This window comes from Enhydra lutris, unplaced genomic scaffold (genome assembly GCF_002288905.1).
Source record: "Enhydra lutris kenyoni isolate GAN:26980312 unplaced genomic scaffold, ASM228890v2 scaffoldscaffold8, whole genome shotgun sequence".
In the NCBI taxonomy this organism is placed as follows: domain Eukaryota; kingdom Metazoa; phylum Chordata; class Mammalia; order Carnivora; family Mustelidae; genus Enhydra; species Enhydra lutris.
In genome coordinates this window covers 41,856,074-41,870,141 of record NW_019154092.1, presented here as the reverse complement: position 1 = coordinate 41,870,141, position 14,068 = coordinate 41,856,074, and the positions used below count along the sequence as shown (strand labels likewise).

At 36.7% G+C, this 14,068-nt stretch overlaps 1 protein-coding gene across 1 annotated transcript in view; it reads left to right on the top strand.

Annotated features, from left to right (window-relative positions):
- LOC111142404 (dymeclin) overlaps positions 1 to 14,068 on the top strand; it is a 336,078-nt gene that overhangs the window by 133,610 nt on the left and 188,400 nt on the right. Inside the window, exons 11-12 of the mRNA XM_022495468.1 lie at positions 1,088 to 1,213; positions 12,703 to 12,816. Coding sequence (XP_022351176.1) covers positions 1,088 to 1,213; positions 12,703 to 12,816 — 240 coding nt within the window. The remainder of the gene's footprint in view (positions 1 to 1,087; positions 1,214 to 12,702; positions 12,817 to 14,068) is intronic.

Genomic DNA, 14,068 nt, shown 5'->3' with positions numbered 1-14,068 from the left:
TACGTTAACAGAATTTTGAACATCCCTAAATAGCCAGCAGCTTGCTGGTGACAATAGGAATGTTCCCTCTGTACCAGGTTTTATAGGTTGACAGCAGGATTTACCAGGGCTGGTGGCCATTTTTTCAGTGTTAAAGATAAAATACTGAGTTAACATGGAATGTTAGAATTCATTTTAAGAGTATGTTCCATGTCAAAGTGACACTAAGGACAAAATACGTGATGAGCGAACCTGTCTGCACACCAGCTATCTGTGGGAAACATTGGTTATTTTAAGTAGTAAAATTAGATGTAACAGTGTACTGCTCATGTGAGTAAAAACTTGGGAGATGGCTTGTTTACTGAGGGGTGAGTGAGAATAAGCAGAGACAATTCTGAGTGTGATGTATCCTAAGGGAGATGATGGCAGTAAGCAGAAAGCCCAGGACACCACCTGTTCTAGAAAGTTCCATGGTAAGTATGTTGGTACCTAAGAATTTGCAGGGAACAGACATCTCTACGTGATGACATACACCAGTAAACACTTAACAGGTTTTGTTTTGGGGGGTTTTTTTGGAGTGGGGGTAGAGGGTTATATGTTCATTTTTGTTTTTAACTTTATATAGATTATTTTGATAATGTCTCAACTTATGTCCTTATCTGTCTTTTTAACTTTATAATATTGGGACTATGATTAGAAAATGTTACTGGGCTGATCTGATTTTGTTAATAATTTTATTCTATAATCTTTCCTATTAAGGTAATGTTTGATACATTAGTATTTGTAAGAAGACATTATTGTGTATAAGTTCCTGCTAGACTAGAGGCAGACCTGCTTCTACTCGGTGTCACATATCGGCCTGAGTGGTCTCTGCAGACCCGCTCTTTACGTAGTAGCACAGTGTCATCCAGGGTGGTTGTTTTCTCTATTGGTGTTGGAGCTATACGTGGGGAAAGTACTTTCAGGCATATGCTGGTTTGTGTGGTTTTCTTTTCCTTTGAAAAAACCTATAACTATTAAATTAAAACGGTGTATAATAAAAGCATAAAGGTTGAAAACATTTGTCTTAAAGTAATTGAAATAGTAAATTAAAATTTCTGTTTGATAGGTTTTACCAATTCTTGAGATTCTGTATCATGTCGAAGAAAGAAATTCACACCATGTGTATATGGCCCTTATAATATTATTGATCCTCACAGAAGACGATGGCTTTAATAGATCAATTCACGAAGTGGTAAGTTACCGTTACTTTGCTTAGAGTTTCAGAGTTACAGAATAGGCAGGTCCCTCCACAAGATTTACTGCAGCCTTAGCGTTTCTTCCTTCTCTTCCTTCTGGTAGATGTTTCCACAAGGATCTGACTTAGAAATGGTGTGCCTGTCTTCAGATTTATGAAGTGCTTTTTTTCTGAATGACTATTAGCCACTATTAAAAACTCTGTCAAAATGGTTTCCTCAGTAACTGAGGCAAATGTTTTTGCTGCCACTGAGTTCATTTTTCCTCTCTGTTTCGTTTCCCCTTCTTAGTTGTGGCAGAAATTGTCAAACAGGTTGCATCTTGTATACAGAATAAGTGAAAGAATAGGAAATAAAGAGAAGAAGCCTGAGAAATTGTTTTATGTGTTTGAAAACAATATAACATAATTTAACTCTTTCAGTTTTAGTCTTATGGGTGAGTTCCAACCCCAAACTGATTTTTATCTTCCTCTTCGTATTTTCTTTGTATCAAAGTAACACATGTATATAGTGTTTTTTAAGATTTTATTTTTAAGTAATCTCTGCACCCAATGTGGGGCTCAAATTTACAACCACTGACTGACCCAGCCAGGCACCCCAACATATGTACACATTGTTTTAAAACTTATACAGAAGGTTTAAAACTTATATACCAGGTTTTAATGCAACATAATATATCCCATGTCTACCCTACTACACCTGATTCCCACTCCCCAAAGACCAGTGCTTTGCCCATGTTTCTAAATAACGTTCTTATTTTGTTATTTCTTGATTTTCCAGATTTAGATATTAACTATCCTCTTCCTAAAATGGAAAATAAGTCATAATTAGCTCTCCTTCCTGCATATCATGCCTGGTCCCTCTGGCTTCCCAGCCCCCTTTCCACTCATATACTTTTACCCCTCCTTCCATTTTATTACCATTTTCAGCTTGAGAACTCTGCTTTTTCATGCTTATGATTAACTAGTATTCTTAGCTCAGCTATGTAATGTATGATCATTGCATTTCCTTTCTTGTTCATGTTTTGGTTTTTCTGTAGCACGCGATTGCCCAGTTTTTTATTCATGTATCCATCACTCATTCAGCTCCCATACCTCAACAAAACGGAGAATTCCCTCTAAGTACATTAAAATACATTGCATATCTTCTTAGTTTCGTTTTCTTCTTTGACTTCTGACTTTGTCTATGTTGGAGGCTTAAGTCAAATGTTTGGTGATCAGTGTTTGTTTTATTTAGAAGTAAGGCACTAAAAACTTGATTGTAAGTTCTGTGTGTGGGCAGGACTTTTACTTGCTTTTAACTCTCTCTGCATGGTCTGTTTCTCTGGGCACTCTGTTCTCTGTAGGCCTTTTCTTTGGGCTGATCAGTTTCTCAGAGGGGCTCTTCCAGTCTTCCTGCTGTGGGAGTCTAGTGGGAGAAGGGGTTAGGGCTTTCACGCCTCATTGGATACAAACACTCTTTTCTTCTTGTCTTTAGTAGGGTTTTTGTGGCATGTTTACTCTTCTCTGAAGATGTTCCATTAAAACTTTTTTTTGTCTCTTACATGGTGTGACCATCATTTCAACTAAGATTTAAGGAATCTTGACACTGTAGAAAGAGGATAAAACATACAAACTTCTTGATTCTTATGGTTTAGTAAAGTACCACAGAGAAAATATTTGTATTGATTTTCTCATTTTTTATAGCATTTATCTTTTTTTTTTTTTAAGTTTTTATTTATTTGACACAGAGAGACACAGCGAGAGAGGGAACACAAGCTAGGGGAGTGGGAGAGGGAGAAGCAGGCTTCCGGCTGAGCAGGGAGCCCAATGTGGGGCTTGATCCTAGGACCCTCGGATCGTGAACTGAGCCAAAGGCAGATGCTTAATGATGAGCCACCCAGGCACCCCTATACTGTTTATTTATTTATTTATTTTTTTTTAAAAGATTTTATTTATTTATTTGTCAGAGAGAGAGAGGGAGAGAGAGCGAGCACAGGCAGACAGAATGGCAGGCAGAATGGCAGGCAGAGGCAGAGGGAGAAGCAGGCTCCCTGACGAGCAAGGAGCTCGATGTGGGACTCGATCCCAGGACGCTGGGATCATGACCTGAGCCGAAGGCAGCTGCTTAACCAACTGAGCCACCCAGGCGTCCCATACTGTTTATTTTTAATAAGAAACAAAAACTGATATAATTTTTAAAAACATTGAAATTGGGGTGCCTGGGTGTTTTAGTCGGTTAAGCGTCTGCCTTTGGCTCAGGCCATGAGCCCAGCATCCTGGGATCGAGCCCCACATCAGACTCCCCACTCAGGAGGGAATCTGCTTCTCCCTCTCTTCCCCACTCGTGTTCTCTCTAGCTATCTCTGTCTCTCTCTCAAATACATAAAATCTTTAAAAAAAAAAAAAGTAAAAACATTTAAATTGAAGTATAAAGTGTGCACAGATTTTGAAGGTACAACTTAGGAGTTTTTGCATATGTGTATACCTGTGTTATTGCCACACAGATCAAGTTACTGAACACTTCTAACATAACAGAAATGCCTTTTCCTGGCCAGTACCCCACAACAATAGTGAACCACTATTCTGACTTTCTTCCCAACAGATTAGTTTTTATCTCTCCTTGGAGGACAGTGTGCTATCTTCTGTATTGGCTTCTTTCAGTCCAGAGTACTGCTGAATTGACCTGTGTTACTGCATTACCGGTTGGTTCTTCTGTATTTCTAGGTGTTATTCTGTTGTATGAATATGCTGCAGTATATTTATCTTCGTGGTAAATAATTGCTTTCCCCCCCAGTTTGGGACTATTTTTGATAAGGCTGCTGTCCCATTTTTGCACCTGTACATCAGCAGACAGGTGCCCTCGTTCTCTTGGGTGTATACCTAGGGTAGCATTGCTGGGTCAAGGACAGGTGTATGTTTAGCTTGAAGAGACAGTAATAAAACTGAAGCAGCATCTAACCCTAAGTTCGCAGTTATACTCCAAGGTTGTATGTGCACTTTTCCATAGAGCGCACCTGCTGATTAACGGTCATCCGACAGCACTGTTGATAATATTGAAAATGTTGAGAGCGCCCTGCAGAGTCCAGCAGGGTGCTGGCTACTTCTGGAGAGTACAAAAGGGGAATGAAAATGGAGAAGGGTACACAGCGGGGTTTCACCTATGTCTGTAATGTTGTATTTGCTTCAACAGTATGGAAAACAAAACAAGAAGTTACCAAAAAGAACTTTGAAGCAAATATGACAAAAAAAGGTTAAGATTTGACAAAATTCAAGTATGGAGACACTTTTTATTATATTGTTTTCTATGCTTTTTTGATATGCTTATTTTATTTAGTAATTAAAGTTAGAATAGGAGTTTGCATTAAAATTAAACTTTACTGACTGCCGAAATAGGAGATGATAAGACAGGGTTCCATTTAAGACAAAGATAAAACACCCCCAGAAAGATGATCAAGAAAAGAAAGAGTTTAAAATGTCTATGTTCCGATAAAATATTAGGTTCTGTTCATATTCATACTTGGTTCCATAAGGATTTCTGGATATTCCAGATGACATTTCAAATTCAGGTATTTAAACAAATTTCTTTCCCCTCTAGAATTTGACTTTCATATTGACCTTTGTTTATTTTTCTTTTCCTTTCCATATGTAGTAGTGAAAATGAGTAAGTAAATGTTTCTACCAAAGTTCTTTACATGGAATTATTAGTTGTGGATCTAATTGTCCATGAAATAGATTCTGGTATCTCATTTTGGCTTGAAGTTGCATTTCTTCAGACCTCATGTACTTTTCATGTGCTTATATATCCTCTTTTGTGAAGTATCTTTCCAAATTTTCCCCTTTTATAAAAATTATACTTAAATTTTTTTTAAAGATTTTATTTATTTGAGAGAGAGTCATGTGCATGCACAATCAGTGGGGAGGGGCAAAGGGAGAAGCAGGCTCCCTGATGAGCAGGAATGGGCAGGTGGGAGGAATGTGTCTATGTTATCTATGTCAATAACGATATTCCAGGAATGTGAGGGTGGTTTAATATTGGAAAATCTCTTAATGTAACTTATACATTTAAGAGAGAAAACCCATACATTCATTTCAATAGACATAGAAAAAGATTTGATAAAATTCAACACCTATTCATGATAAACAAAACAAAATTTTCAACGAAATAAGGGTAGAAAAGAAATTCTTTGTCTTAACTGAGTGTATCTATAAAAATCTACAGTTAAAAGCATTGTACTCAATTGGAGAATTTTAGAAATATTTTCTTGGAAGTCAGAACAAAGAGGATGTTCTGTATTACCACTCCTCTTCAGTGTTGTATCAAAACTCTAAGCAGGTGAGTTAAACTTGAAAAGAGAGGAAATCTAAATGTCCGTATTTACAGATGTTAGAATTGACCATATAGAGAATTCAAGATACTATAATAATATTTGAGCTGTTAGGAAAGTTGAGCAAATCTTCTGAATCTGAGATCCATATATAAACAAATACAATTTCTACACACCAGTAACAAAGCTCTTCAAAAATGTGTTCTAGAGAGGTGCCTGGGTAGCTCAGTGGGTTAAATGGCCAGCTCTTGATTTCAGCTCAGGTTGTGATATCAGCTTCAGAGCCCTCCATCTGACTCCATGCTCAGCAGGGAGTCTGCTTGAGATTCTCTTCCTCTCTGTCCCCCTCTCTTTCTCAAAAAATAAGTCTTCAAAAATGTGGTCTAGAGATGCTACTTATAATACCAATAAAACTGTAGTGAACTTGAGAATCGTGTAACAGAGGAAGTGCAACATTTTTTATGACAAAAATTACCTAAATGAAGGATATTAAATATGACCTAATAAATAGAGATACCATGTTCATAGATAGGAAGACTCAGTGACAGAGCTGTTAATTTTGCTTTCAAATTAATCATTGTGTTGAATGCAATCCTGATCAAAATCTCGAGATTTTTGTGAGACTCAATCAACTGCAATTGACCTTTGAGTAAAATAGATTTGAACCGTGTGAGTGCACTTATACATGGATGTTTTCAATAAATATAGTACTGTAAATATATCTTCTCTTCCTTAGTAAGCTTATCATTAAGTAAATTTTTCAAAAGTCAAAAGTTTGACTTTTGGATGGCTTTTTGACTGTGCATGCAGCGGCTTGGGCCCCCCCAACCTCTGCAGTGCTCAAGTGTCAGCTGCAGCTCCTGGAATCATACGGAAGGACATTTTGCATAGGAAGTTTTTGAAGAAAAACAATGTGGAGTTATCCTACCAGATAAGACTAGTTATAAAACATTAGTAATTAAATGTGTTTCATTAACAGTAGAATTTTTAAAAAAAAGATAAATGCAAAAGAATTTAGAAAGTCCAGAAATTACACACTCACATACAGCAACACAAATGTATGATGGAAGTAGTAGGTAAATTGTGCTGAGAGTGAGATCTTGGCTTATCTCACAGGAAAAGTAAAATTAGATGATTTTGCCCCCATATAAGGACATATTGCACTTGTGTTGGTAAGGCCTAGATATGAAAAGCTGAACTTTAAAATCTTCAAAAGAAGCTAAAGGATAATGTTTTTATGAACTCAAGATAGCATAAATGTATAAACCACGAATAAACAGTATTAATAAATTTGACTGCATTGCAATGAAAAACTTTCATGGTTAATAAAAGGGAAAACAGGACGTAGACAGGAAGATGGATTAGCATGATCCTTCAGTAAAACCAAAGTCTTCAATAGAAAAATAGGCAAAGTAATAAAAAAAAAACCCAGAATATAAAACCTGAATGACCAGCAAACATTTTTAAAGGATATTCAAACTCCTGATTTGTCAGGATCATGCTAATTAAAATAACAAATATTTTGTACTCATCAGTTTGGCAGAAATTACAAGCTTTGTTAAGAATTGGTAAGGTTGTAGGGAAGGAGGATGCTCTTATACTATATAAATGAGCAGAATAGCTTTTGAAAGGAATCTGGCCTTTTATATTCCTCAAATAACCCGCAGAAATAGATACTCAACCTCCCAGCAATTCCATTTCCTGGTTGTGTCCTAAGAAAAACTTTTTCAGAGAGCCACAATAGCTCATTTGAAGGAATGTGCATTGTAGTATTGTTTGTAGTGTTCAAAAATTGCAAATAAATGCTAACATAAATGAAATACTGTAGAACAGCTAGAGTGAATCAAATAGAGCTGCATGTATTGGTAATAATAAATCTCAAAAATCTGCATGGTAATGAAGTATCAAATTCAGGCTGCCAGAGGTTAGAGGACAGGATCAGTGAGGAGTGGCTAGGGATTTCAGGATGTCAGAAGCAAAATATTAGCATTTAAGAAAACAGTGCTGGATACAGTGGTGTTCTTTATACTAGGCTATTTAACTTCTATGAAATTTCTGTGCTGTCTGAGATGGTAGTACTTTTAATGTGACTACTGTGACCGAGGAATTGAATTTTAAATTTTAATAAAATTTAAGTTAGGAGCACCTGGGTGGCTCAGTTGTTAAGCATCTGCCTTCAGCTCAGGTCATGATCCCAGGGTCCTGGGATTGAGCCCCAGATCAGGGCAGGCGGGAAACCTGCTTCTCTCTCTCCCACTCCCCCTGCTGTGTTCCCTCTCTCACTGTCTCTCTCTGTCAAATAAATAAATAAAATGTAAAAGAAAAATTTGAAGCCAAATACCTGCTTGTGATTCATGCTGTTGTGATGAACACTGCTGCTCTATGCTTTTTAGTTAATAGTGACCCAAGCCTATGTTTATTTAAAAAAAAAAAAAAAAAAGCTATTCAGTGACTTTGCAATTTTGCCTCCTCGCAAACTCTTGGAGATTCGCTTTTGAAGTCATTAAGTACTGAAAAATGAGTGGCTTAAAATGGGTGTTTTACAGATTATTTTTCTTTTTAAAATTTATATGTTTCCTGACTGACTTAACTGATAATTAATGTTCAGAGTATGAAAATACGGAGAGTAAGAGGTCCCTGGTATCTGAGTATCCTGTAGTGAGATTTTGGGTAGTAAGGGTAAGAATCTACCTTGTAACATTGTTTTTACTAGGGGAAAAACTGGAAATAACCCCAATTTCCATTAATAGAAGAGTGGACCCAAGAACATGTGGCCTATTGGTATAGTACTATTCAGTACTTAGGTGGGATGCAGTAAGGGTGATATTCAGACATTTAACTAGTATGGAACCAGAGTCAGCCAGTCAGAAGGATATCAACCATGGTCCCATCATTGTCTTCTGTACGGTAATTGTGGAACCCCCAGGTGGTCCTGGGAGAGTGGCTTGGGGCAACAGCTGCTTATTAATGACCATAGTTGTATTCATTTTAAGAAATGATTAGTACTACCAGAATTTGGCATATGTGGTAAATATTAATTTCCTTATATGCATCAACATGGGGGGGTCACGAGAACATATTGAGTGAGAAAAAAAATAAGATGCAAACAAATACCTATGTGTACTAGTTTCCTAGGGCTGCCATAACTAATTATTGCAAATGGGGTAGCTAAAAACAACAGAAATTGATTGTCAGAGTTCTGGCAATTAGAAGTTCAAAAGCAGGGTGTCAGCAGGACCATGGTATCTCTGAAAGACCTAGGAGACAGGTCTTGCCTCTTCTTGGTCTCTGGTGGCCAGTCTTTGTTGTCCTTGGCTTGCAGCTTCTATTGTCTGTTGTGTCGTGTCCTCCTCTCACGTGGGTGCCTGTTTCTGTGTGTCTCCTCCTCTTCTTCTAGGGACACCAGTCATACTGGATTTAGGGTCCATCCCAACCCAGTAGGACCTCATCTTGGTTATGTATTTATGAAGACCCCGTTTTCAAGTAAGATCACATTCACAGGTTTTGGATGACATGAATTCTGGGGGACACTATTCAACCTAAGACACCATGGTATTGTTTTTATAAACTAGCAAATACACAAAGGAATCTCCTAGGCTTTGGAGGGAGTGTGTGTACATAGAAAGCATTCGAAGGGGACTAGAAAGGTACATACTAAGTTCAAGGTAGTGGTTGATTTGCGGTTGATAGTGTATCCCTACTTTGGGGGAGTAAAATGGGATTTATATCTTAAAAAAAGTGAAATGTTAACAGTTAATGTCAGTTGTGGGAATATGGAAGTTAATTATTCTTTGCCTTTCTAAACATACTTGATATTCTAAAGAGTTGATATTACACAGTATGTTACTCAACTCTAGCATATAAACATTTGGAAGAGATGTTCAATAAAATCAAATCTATATGGGGGAAAGCTCAGGAAAAGACCTACAACTAGCAATTCTCATATCCTTTTTAAGAAAGAAGACATTTTCAGATCCTTGAGAGGTTTCCTTTTGCATATTATTTGAGTTAGTTGACCATGAAATTGTATAATCAAGATGCCAGTCTAGGACTATTAAACTGTATGTCTGAATATTGGATACAAGAAATGGGGAATTGCTTTTGTAAGTTAAATAGTTTATATAGGTTCTAAATAGGTCAATGGCTACAGCTAAGTTACCAAAAAGAATTTTCTGTATGTTACCCATTATGCATTGATGTCCCATGGGAAGCTTTGTGAGCTTTATAACTAGTTCTTTATAATTTTTCTTAAACATAACCAGAATTTCTAAGCAATAATATATTTTTCACAGGAAGAAAAAATTTTATGTAAAGACTAAATTGGATTTCTAATTTTTATAGTGACGTTATAAGTTTACTATGTGGATACCATTTAAATATTTGTTGAATGTTAAATGAATAAGACTACTTTTATTCAAAACATTTCTTCCATCCAGGTTTGTAATTGACACACACAAGCAGATGTTAAGAACTAATGACCTCTGTTTCAAATAAGGATGGGTTATGACAATTTATTTCTAAATAAAGGAGCTGGGAGAGGAGAAACTGAACTATGTTCAAATGTGTGGCCTTTAAAAAGACAGAGACTTCTCTCACTAGTAAAGTTGCCTAATGAGTATCCTGTGTTAGTATTTATTTGGAGACTTAAGAGCATTGGTTCTAAAATTTTTTGGTCTTTACACTTAAAAATAATTGAGGACACCAAATAGTTTTTTTCTGTGGGTTTTAGCTCTGTACATTTACCATACTAGAAATTAAAATTGAGATATTTAAAAAATATTTAATCAGGTCATTTGGAAATAATAGTTATTATAATAAACCCCAATATATGTTAGATACATCAATAATATATTTTTATGAAAAATAACTGTTTTGCCAAACAAAAATTTAGCAAGAAGAATGGCATTTATGTTTTTACAAATCTCTTGAACAAATTCCCTTAACAGAAGACTGATAGATTCTCATGTCTGCTTCTGTACTAAAATTGTTACATTATCAGCCATGTTATGTACCACCTGAAAAATTCAACTGTATGCTCATGAGAGAATGAGAGTGGAAAGTAATATTTTGGTATTATCATGAAAATTATTTTGGCCTTGAGAATTGTCCACACGTGTCTGTGGGACCCCTACAGGGTCCCAGGACCACGTTTTGAGAACTGGTGCCTTAGAGAGTAAGTCAGAGGGACTAGGCACTTCACTGTTCTTTGTAAAGGTTCAAGTGGCAAAACTCATTGTTTTGAATTTTTTCAACTGTTATTTGTTTTACACATTAGGTTATCTCTTCCACTTACATCCTTAGTCATGAATACACGGGGATGCGTACACATTTACATTTTTTACCTCACAAACAATACTCAGCTACCATTTAGTGGGTGTTTGCTGTGTGCCAGCCTCTGAGTGGAGACTGCAGAACAGGTCAGGGTTGGTTATTTGTAATGGCGGGTACTAGGTGATTTGGGACTCTTGCCAGATAGTTGAACTGAGTGAAAATCTTTTGTGGAGGCATTCATGTGCACTTACATGAAGTTGAACACAGTATCTCTACTTTTTTTTATTCTTCTGGTCTGTTTCCATACCCCCTTTCTCATTCCTCCTATTATTTGGACTTTTTGGGGGGGCAGATTTGCCAGAGAAATGTCAATTTTAATGATTTTTTTAGAAGAACTGAGGTACAACCATATTACTTAGATTTAACTTTATTTCTCTGACTTCATGGATTATGATTGTGGTTGGTTGTTGCTTTTGGGTTTTGTTTGGAAGTCCTTATTCTCCTCTTGAATTTCTTGATATGTCATTTTTTGTTGTTGTCACGGTGGGCAGGACAGACAGCTAAATACTTAAATGTGTGGTGATTTGTTTTTTTCCCCCAGAAATGGTGCATGAGCAGTTCATGTTGACTCTTTGCATACTTCCAAGACTTTGTTTGTAAACTTGTGTGGTAGTTTCTCTAGGTATAGAATTCTAGAATCATAATCCATTCCTAGAAATGTATGGACATTGTTCTCTTGTTATGCAGATGTATAGTGTTTAGGACAAGAAATCTAATGTTAGTTTGCTTGTCTCTCTTTTGGTGATAACCTGCTTCTTCTATCTGGGAGCCAATAAGATTTTATTATGTACTATAAATTCAGAAGTTTTACCAAACTATTTTTACTTTTTCTCATTATTTCTCCTCATAATGTTGGAAGTTTTTCCTCTCCTCAGCAAAACTTTATCCTATTACTAATTTTTCTGTTTTCCTTTTAGTCTGTACTTTCTGGAACTTTTACTAAGTAGACATTAGGTCTCTGCTTTTCTCTCATACTTTATCTTTTTGCCTGTTTATTGCTGTTGTATGAGAGAACTTTTGAATTAGTCTTTCAAATCACAGATCTGCAATGTCCAGTTTTTATCTCTCTCTGATGTCCATCCTTCATATCCACTGTGGAACTGCACCAGCCCAAGCTAGAAAACAGTTCTTGCTTATGGTGCCTGGAGGGGAGCACCAGAGCTACCAGCTCTCAGCAGCCAGAGCAGAACATGGCATGGATCTTCTGGATCTTGGCTTATTTGTGTTCTTGGCTTTTCCTGAATACAAGTATGAAGGTTTTCTGTGGTTCTTTTTTTTTTTTTTTTTTTTAAAGATTTTATTTATTTATTTGTCAGAGAGAGAGAGAGAGAGCACAGGCAGACAGAGTGGCAGGCAGAGGCAGAGGGAGAAGCAGGCTCCCCACAGAACAAGGAGCCCGATGTGGGACTCGATCCCAGGACGCTGGGATCATGAACTGAGCCGAAGGCAGCGGCTTAACCAACTGAGCCACCCAGGCATCCCGGTTTTCTGTGGTTCTTGAGAGAATTCTACTTTTCAAGAGACTCCTCAGTTTTCCTATTTCCACTTTTTCCAATTTTTCTGTCTTGTCTTTGTGCTGCCCATCTTTCAAATATATTTCCTTTTTGTGTACTAATGATATCCTCCTGTTTTCCAGGTCTCTTTTCTTTTCTGTTTAAGAAGGAAAAAGGAAAGAGAAGTGAACACCTCAGCACTGTTTTGCTATCTTGAACTGAAAGTCTCACAATTCACTTTTATATTGTTTAACTCACCTTCAGAGCAAAGCCATGGCTTATCTGAGATTGTAGACATGGATAATCCTTTATTCCCTGAAGCAGTCATATTTACTTAAACTTTTCTTCCCCATTACAGATATTAAAAAATATTAGTTGGTATTCAGAACGGGTTTTAACTGAAATTTCACTGGGGAGTCTTCTGATACTGGTTGTAATAAGAACCATTCAGTACAACATGACGAGGACAAGAGTAAGTATTCCATAGCAATTATTTTTATCTTTATATGTATAGTACAGTTGGGCCTGTAGTTTAAAGCAATCTCAATATTTAGAATACTAACATTTTCAGGAAATATGGTAAAAAAAATAACAGATGTACGTATAGTCACTGAAATACATGATCCTAAAATAATGTGTATAGTGTCTGTTTCTTTTTTTATTAATTAAAAGTAATTCATGTTTTATAATGTAATATATACTTTAACATAAAATAATACTAAAATATTAATAAGTATTAATGACACATTATAAGAAGATCATCATTTTTTGCTTTGATGTTTCCTTCTACCTTATATAGTGTCTGTTTCTTAATATTTAATAGGTTGTGTGGATTAGAGGTATTTTACATAAAATGGGCAGTGGGGCATATTTAGATAAAAGATGTCTGTCTTTGCTAGACCACTAAAACTGATTTGCTCTTTAAAAGCAGCAACAACAAAGTGTATGAAGATACAAGCACAAGAAATATGAATTTAAATGGAAAAGAAAAGTAGAATGAATACTTTAAGAAAGGAAAATTTTAGCTGGATTGTATTTGCACCATCTGGGAGCAAATTTCAGTTCTGCTCGATAGAGAAGCAATGTACAGAATTTGTAGCTCAGAGAAATGGTCAAGTTTACTGTAATGAGGCTAACGTGGATACATGTCCACAGTCTTTTATCTGAAACTCTAGGAGTCAGACATGTTTAAAAATGGAGAATGTTTTGACTCCAGGAAGATGATTGTGGGGGTTCCTGGGCGGCTCAGTCGTTAAGTGTCTGCCTTTGGCTTTGGTCATGATCCCAGGGTCCTGGGATTGAGCCCCGTGTCGGGCTCCCTGCTTGGCGGGCGCCCTGCTTGGCGGGAGGCCTGCTATTCCCTCTCCGACTCCCCCTGCTTGTGTTCCCTCTCTTGCTGTGTCTCTGTCAAATAAATAAAATCTTCAAAACAAAAAAAGATGATTATGGTGTATGTGCTACAGTCTGTGTAACTCTGAGTTTCTGCAGCAGCTCTCTGTAGTTAAGCATTAATGTTTCTGCAGTGAAATAGTTCTGATATGCACCAGGACAGGGATAAAGGTGACGACAAATAGCATCATAATCTTTTGCACCAGATGTAGCTTCCAGATGGGTAGTGAATAAAACAGAGTTTTTAGGATTTTATAATGAGAGGAAAGGGATTGTGGGCCTGAACGCTCTAAAAATCAGTGACAATCGAGTTTATGTTTGCTTCCAGTTAATCT